General features: G+C 34.6%; 1 protein-coding gene across 1 annotated transcript; it reads right to left on the reverse strand.

The window, feature by feature from the left end:
• Positions 1-4,392: 4,392 nt before the first annotated feature.
• Positions 4,393-7,315, reverse strand: LOC112200094 (primary amine oxidase). The gene is made up of 5 exons (XM_024341111.2): positions 6,486-7,315; positions 5,915-6,299; positions 5,713-5,826; positions 4,982-5,520; positions 4,393-4,812 (listed from the first exon to the last, which is right to left on the reverse strand). Exons 1-5 carry the CDS (start codon positions 7,280-7,282, stop codon positions 4,605-4,607), a joined length of 2,043 nt encoding a protein of 680 aa, XP_024196879.2. The 5' UTR covers positions 7,283-7,315; the 3' UTR covers positions 4,393-4,604.
• Positions 7,316-8,043: the final 728 nt, after the last annotated feature.

The following is an 8,043-nucleotide window of genomic DNA, read 5'->3' on the forward strand; positions in this document are numbered from 1 at the left end:
GTAGAAAGTTATTGAAAAATATTCACATGCTTATTTGTGTGAAACCAAATATTTTTTGGAAATAATATGCCAAATATAAATATACTTATAAAATTTTATGTAATTAATATATTTTTCTATATTTTGAAATAAAATTCATACAGATTTTTGTGTGTCAATACTGACAACTTTAGTTCATACGGACATCCGTGTGAATTTCTGACACATGTATGAGATTCTCTGTACCGGAATTAAATTTATGCACGAAGACCTATGTATCACCTTAATTCATAGGAAAATCCGTATGAGTTTCATATGGAAATCCGTATGAATTTTTGCGGCCTCACTTTTAGAATATGTTTCACATGGTATACTGTGTGAATATAGTTTTCACACAAATATCTGTGTGTATTGCAATATTTTTCACACAGATATCTATCCGTGTGAATATATGTGTGGACCTCATCGATCTATGTACAGTGGGAGTTTTTTTCTAGTAGTGAAGTTCAATGATTTGGTGAGATCCACAGATGCATTGGTTAGTAGGGGTGGACTCGGTTCAATATGTTTAATTTTTCAATACTAACCGAAACTGCATCAAAAATTCAATTAACCAATCGTACTAGTTAATTGGTATATTGATTTAGTTCAGTTTGGCTCGATTTCAATTAATTTCAACCGTGTTGACTTTAACGATGTATTTAATCCTAATTTTTTAATAAAAATTTTAACTTTTCGAATTGTAATTTTATATAATTAGTAATTAACATATATCAAAAGACGAACAAGACAATAAAATTGAATATATATTATACCTTATTCTATAATTAAACCTATAAGATAAATGAAAACAAATAGGTAGATACAATTAAAATTAAGTTACAACTCAAAGAAAGTAAAAATAGAACAAAAAAATTAAACACATATAGAAATTAAAGTCTAGCTAGAGTAACAATGATTACTACTTGAGAGCCTAAAATAGAAATTATTTTTTGATAGGAATTAATCTCCTATAATAAAAATTTTAACAAATTATTTATCATCAGTTCGGTTCGATTCATGTTGGTTTATCATAAGTACTAACTGAAAACCGCACTGCAAGCCTTGGTTCGGTTAGGTTTCGATTAATTTTTATCGGTTCGGTTTAATTCGGTATGGTTTTTCTGTTTTCAGTTCCAAAAAGGCCGCCCCTAGTGATTGTTGAACCGTTTCTTCTTATTCAATGAAGATTCAGACAAACACACGTTTGGATGGAACTGAACAAAATTTGCCAAATAAATGCAAAGGTAAATGGCTTTATTCTTCATTAAATTAAAATAGATTTAGTAGTAACCACTTCTTATTCGACAAAGTGGTGTTAACTCAGTGGTTAGAGCACCCACTACCTAAGATCTAGGTCCTGGGTTCGAGTCACCATGGGGGTAGCAGTGAAATCCTTTGATCCTCTTTAAATTTAATAAATAAATAAAAAGAGATTTAGTAGTAACCACGTGGGGGAACTTCCCCTAAAAAAAAGGTATATCAAATGGTCAATTCACCATTAATTGAGAGCATTAACCTCAAAACGCCGATATTTCAAGGATCACTGAAAAATGTTGTGGATAGATAATAGATATATTTTTAATTATCTATCTTGACAACTATAAAGAGAAGCTAAAATTTAGTGTCTAATGTTTCACCATATTTTGAAATACCACAATACCCTTTAGAATAAAATAAAATCTCATAATGAAATGATCTAAAACAGATATTATGGCACAATAAAAAAATGAGGAGAAAAAGTGGTATATAGGATAGCACCACTCATTAAGACATTCAATGCTCACTTATTGAAAGCGAGCCTACAAACTATGTAAACATGGCATAGTAAACAGGCAAAGTCTAAAAAAGAAAAAAAAAACTTAAATTTTCTCCTTACACTTCAAGATAGGGCTAGGAGGCTTGGTGTAGGCAAGGCATAGTTCTTGTGCTTCAGTAACTTTCTTCGATTTGGGAGGATTTTTATTTTTGGATCTAAGAGGTCGTCCCCTCTTTTTTAGATGTTCAGGCTTCTCCTCATGCAAGTACTCTTTTGGCACCAAAATGCTACCTAGGGTTTCAACCATACCAAGCGATTTTGTAGTAAATTTGGTTGTGAATTCTGACAGCTTCATCTTCTTGGTTGTAACTCTCTCCCTCCCTCCCTCCCTCCCTCCCCCCACCCATCCTTGTTCATGACGAAGCCGGCGATGCCGGAGCTCATATGGCATTCTAGGTGTGAATTGCGATGTGATATTTGGAAAGTTTGTAGAGAATTGAAAAACGAGCAAACCCTAGTCGGTCTCCCCTCTCAATATGGCAGTAGTTGGCCGGAATTTGAAAAAGATGCCAGAAAAAGGCCGAAGTTTCTTTTCTTTGATTCGTTGTATATGGTGAATAACATGGTGCAAGACATATATGGTTAGAAAGAGGGTTCGAAGATGAATAGAATGAGACAAATTTCATGGCTGGAGGTGACCGGACTAGATGAAGGCGACGCCATAAAGTTCCAGCGTCGAAAAATAAATTTTCTCAGTTTGGAGTCGATTTTTCTGAGTTGTCAAAATTACAAAAAATGTCACTAAATTAAATCTTTTATAATTTCTTCGTTACAACTCCTATTTTAGCTATCACATATCCACGGACTCAGATTAACGTCCTCTACAACTTCCGTGAAGAAAATTTTTTCAAAAAGTGAAAAAAAAAATCAACTTTTATTTTATTGTCCCCCAATAAATTTTTATTTTCCCCCAATAAAAGTTTGCAATTGATGTAATCTCCTCATATTCTTCCTCAATCAAAGTTTTATTTATCTAATTTTAGGGAGAGTAGTCCCCTTTCCCACAAATAAACTTTTATTGCTCCCAATAAAATGTATTGAACTGATATAATCTCCCCATATTCATCCTCAATCAAAGTTTTATTTGTCAAGTTTAAAGAGATAAGTCTACCTTACTTCAATAAACTTTCATTGCTCCCCCAATAAAACCCAATAAACTTTTATTACCCCCCATTGAAGGGTTTTCAATTGATGTAATCTCCTCATCTCTTTCCTCAATCAAAGTTTTATTTGTCTAATGTTAGAGAGATTAATCTCCTTTAATTCCTCCAATAAACTTTTATTGCCCCTTAATAAAAGTTTATTGGGGTCAATAAAAGTCTCCGGCGACCTCTCCAACGACCTCTTTGGAGACATTCGGAGAAGTCTGGCAGCCAGTGACCGGATTCCGACAATTAATGACAAGAGTCCGGTGAAGTCTCTAATGACTTCCATCTCTTTTTAACTCTCACTATCTCTCTGACAAAGAGAGAGGGCAAAATATTCTCAAAAATAAACAAAACAATAAACTTAATTGGGTATTAGGGGAAAAATGAGTAATCTTATGGGTAAGAAAGTAAGCTTATAATTTGTTTGGGTAAGTGAGGTTAGTGCAGCTCAAATTTGAGTAAATAGATATTTAAAACAAAATGTGAAAGAAAATGATTTTTCTTGTGAGAGATTATTCAGAGCACCACCGTGCACTTGCACCAACATAAATGAATGGTTAGATTGCATTAAATACACTTTTGGTTTATTAAAAATAAAGTTGATAATAAATATCAAGGGTTGAGATTATTTTATAAGTGTTGGGTCACTTACACCGTCGGTGCATAGAATAATTTCCATTTTCTTGTATGTCCAAACTATTCATTTTGAATTATTTTTTTTACTGCATTAATTACTATGAACCACATGAGAATTATAACCTCACATGCTCGTGAGAAAGAACAAGAAATTGATTTCATTTATTTTCCTTCACTAGAATGTGAAATAATAATTTTCTTTAATTATATACATAAATCAACTAAGTACATTAATTCATATGCATGTTTTAATTTTAGTTCGAGGAAGGACAGAACATATGTTTGGAATGCAAGTCGTGAATATCAAGTTCAGGTCATTAAAGTTGTTTTATTATCATCGATCAATCTGCCTTGCAGTACTACTGTCTACCCAAAATCAATTTATCCACTAGCTAGCTTATGGATGGTTTTCAAAAACGCCCGGTACATGAGTCTGACCATTTGTTGTCGTGGTGTCGCTTCATTATAAACATCCTCAAGAGTGATATCATTTGTTAATCCAAACTATCATGTGTATTGGCTATTTAAGATGCTGAGTTCATTCGAAAAGTCGAGCATATGTAAATCTTTTAATGGATTTAGAGTCTCCGCATAAGTCTATGACCTTCTTTTTAGTCTGAAAGTTTATCAGAGATGTAATAGCTCATTAATTATTATTTTTTAAGACTTAAGATGATTTGTTCAAACTGGATAATTTGAAATTTTTTACAAGTATGCTTATTTGTGACTTTGTTTGTATGGTTCATATTACTTGTCACGATTTCTTTCATATTAATAAAACTTATTTGATAAAATAAAATAAATGTACTCTGATACATTGTACGTACATATTGATTGTAAAGAAGAAAGTCAATCAAATCATCCAATCGATTAAATAAAACGACCAAGAGAAAAAACAGAAGAAAGAGAGAAGACATATCTCACTGCGCTCTCCGGCTTATTTCTGACATATTATTAGAGTCCAATAAGATATAGAGGTAGATTTACTTGGTGCAATTAGGGGAGTCCGCATGCTTAGGAGGTGGTGTTATTCTAACTTTCAGCACCGGACTGCGCTCAAAGAAATTGGTTGGCCGGAGCTCAAATCCACCACTTAATGTTGGCATCATTGGAAAGTCTTCCTGGCAAGGAGCATGGTGAAAGCCAATTGTGTACCACAGCACTATGTCTTTGTTCTCAATTTCCCTATCCCTGCACACACAAAAAATTGATCAAGACAATCAACAAAAATTAATCACAACTTCACAAGAACCACAGTTTTATCATTATTTGATAGATTGTCGGTTATCTATGAAGTCCCACTGTTACGTAGTCCGAAAATATGATTTATAACATTACTTTTTAATTAATTAGACGATACCTGAGACTCCAAACTGCTAAGGTATCACCTCCTCGGCTTTGGTCAACATATTTCCCTCCTGCCCATTTTTCAGATTTGTTATACGGTGTAACCCACACATTGTACTTAGTAAAAGCACCCCGAATTTGAGGGTAATCATCCTCTAACAGAAGGGGTGCTGCAACTGATCCTGGAATCAAGCGATAACCGACAGAATTCCCAGGTTTGGTCCTTTTATTAGGGTTCACCACGACTAGTTCAGACTGCTTCAAACCCAAATGAATTTTTGCATCTGATTCCGTCTTAGCAGTCTCGCTTACCACTGTCCAATAACTCTTTCTTGGGATACTCCGGTCTGTCACACGTTTGGTCACCAAATTGTTCTTAACAAAAGAGTTGGCTTCACCGTCCACATCAAGGTCAAGATAGTAAGTCAAGAAGTGGTCATGGTTCACAGCAATTGTGTTATCTGTAACTAGTGTACCATAAACTTCCTCTTTTATTTGGTCTTTGTGGGTGTATGTGACCCCTTCAGTTTCTAGCACACCAGTGAGCCCAACCTGCATGTGAAAGGAATCAAAAGGCAGGAAGCATAAACTCTCATGAGATTTGTGTGGTACCAAGTATCCAGCCGTTTCATTTCCACAAAAGAAAAAGAAAAAGAAAAAAAGTATCTAGCCGTTTTAAAATTTCGTAAACAAAAACCTGTGTAGGATCACTTGGTATTGAAACTCAAAATTATTATATCAGACCTCAAGTTTTATGGATCCACTTGGTTTGAATTCCCAATCGATTATGTAGTCATAGTTGCCCACAACTGCAATCATCCTCACCACTAGGGTCACCTCCGACCTCACCTCCGTTATCTGCAATTTATTCTCATTCATGAAAATCCATCAAATGATCGAACAAATAGTTATTGTAGAAATGGGAATAGTAAACTTAACAAATTACCACTTCATCTGGGATGGTAACTTCTGTGTGACGCCACAAGATGTTTCCTGCATGCCGTTCAAAGATACATATAGCATTCGATATCTTCACAGGTGTGCCTTCTTGTGAAGCATAGTAGGCATCTATGAGCTTTGCATTGTTAGGACAATCAGTCAATGGTTCAAGTGAGACAGTAGTTTGGCCGAACCCAAACTCTCCATTGTCAAAGAAGGTTTTGTAGTACCAGTCAGCAGTTGGGTTCATGTAAGGCACAAACAGCTCTGAGACAAACCCTCTATACAAAACTCTCCTGTATTTCTTCTTGTCCAGATCGTAAATTGATGCTTGAGATATAATCGTTCCCGTTCGAACATCAAATCCGAGATGAAAAACCCAGTTGGCCCATCTGATGATCATAAAGAATACTAATTAGAAAATTATTGCATGGTACAAAGAAACAAAAATCAGAAAATCATTTTACCGAAGTTTGTGATATATATATATATATATATATATATATATATATATATGTCCATAAACATCATTTGGTGACCCTATTGTTATTGCTTAGTGCAGTGTTAACTGAACTAACCTGATAATGTTCCCGTCAAGGACGAACCCTTCTCCCCCAGACAAAACTGAAGCACCATTTAGTCGTGGACCAAAAGGCCGCTTCTGCTTTGAGGCCCGGTACTCGGTTCCCTCTCCCTTTGGCACCGGAACTACAGCCCTGTCACTGTATTGAACTATCTTCATTATATCAAGATCAACAACCAACGTTATTCCCTCCACTGGCCTCACAAACAAGTTCACTGTCCCATTTGTGTAAAAGGAATTAATCTTTATTATTCTTCTAGTCTTTCCCTCTCCGAACCAACCAACTGTAAAACCGCTACACACAACTTGGGATATATTAAGCCCTCTCCTTTTAATGGATTGAATGAATGGTTGATAATTAAAAGGCAACTCATTTGCAAGTGTTTGTTCGTCTACGGTTAGCAGAGGGTAGCCATTTCCCTTGTGAACTTTACTAGAGAGAATGGAATGGGTTGACAAATCGACTATAATCTCGTGGGTTTGTTTGTTTAGTCTTGTAACAACTGAGGCTCGGCGAGGAGGGTAGGATTTGGCTGTGGATTTGGAATTCCATAAGAGGACAGTGGACTTTTCTGGTTCGTCTAACCCGACATATTGGAACGTGAGGTTTTGAGAAGGGTATGAGCTTTGAATTATGGATTTGATCTGATTGAACTCCGACTGGGTTAGAGGGTCTAGGGGATGGTACTGGTTCAGGCACAAGGTTGGTGAGAAGGTGACGATGAAAATGGAGAAGAATAATGAGAAAGTTGATGCCATTCTTGAAGCTATGGAGTATGGACATCCAGACATCTCTCCCTCCCCTTAAATAGAACTTCAGCAAACATAAGGAAGAGTTTTAAACGGATATCAGATTACTAATGATTCAAATCGACCGTCTTTTCTAGTTCAGTACGTGTTATATGCTTCTGCTTTGCTAATTAATTAACTTTGTTTTTCTGCTTTTGATAAACTTTCTTAATATAGATCCAAAATTCTTAATTCTAAATAAGACTATAGTCCATAGTCTATTTACAAGATTTGATTCAATCTGTATGTAGCTATCTCAATATTTTCTCAAATATATATATATATATATATATATATATATTTTTTTTTTAATTTACTATTCCCATTTCTCACAACTGTTCTACCAAAAAACATTACTATAGAGTACCACTGAACATTACTAGAGAATACCAAAAAATATTTCTCACAACTGTCCCATTTCCCAATCATAGCTATCTCATAGTATGCACCGTGCACACTGAAATTTTCTTTTACCTTCCATTTAAGAGTTCGATTCCCCCTATTGCATGTTTCTTGCTTTTTTGCAATCTGTTTGGTTATTAATAGAATTTTCATCTTCTAAAAAAAAAAAAAAAAAAAAAACTGTTCTACCAAAAAACATTATCACAATCTTCTCAAAAAAATAAAATAAATAAATAACATTATCACAATGAATCAACTATTCGACGTGTCCACCATATAAATTATATAGTTAGATTAATTAGAGCATCTCTAATAGATCCTCTAAATATTACTTTTACAAAAAAAAGGAGTTTTCTCAAATA

This window comes from Rosa chinensis, chromosome 4 (genome assembly GCF_002994745.2).
Source record: "Rosa chinensis cultivar Old Blush chromosome 4, RchiOBHm-V2, whole genome shotgun sequence".
NCBI classification, from domain to species: Eukaryota; Viridiplantae; Streptophyta; class Magnoliopsida; order Rosales; family Rosaceae; genus Rosa; species Rosa chinensis.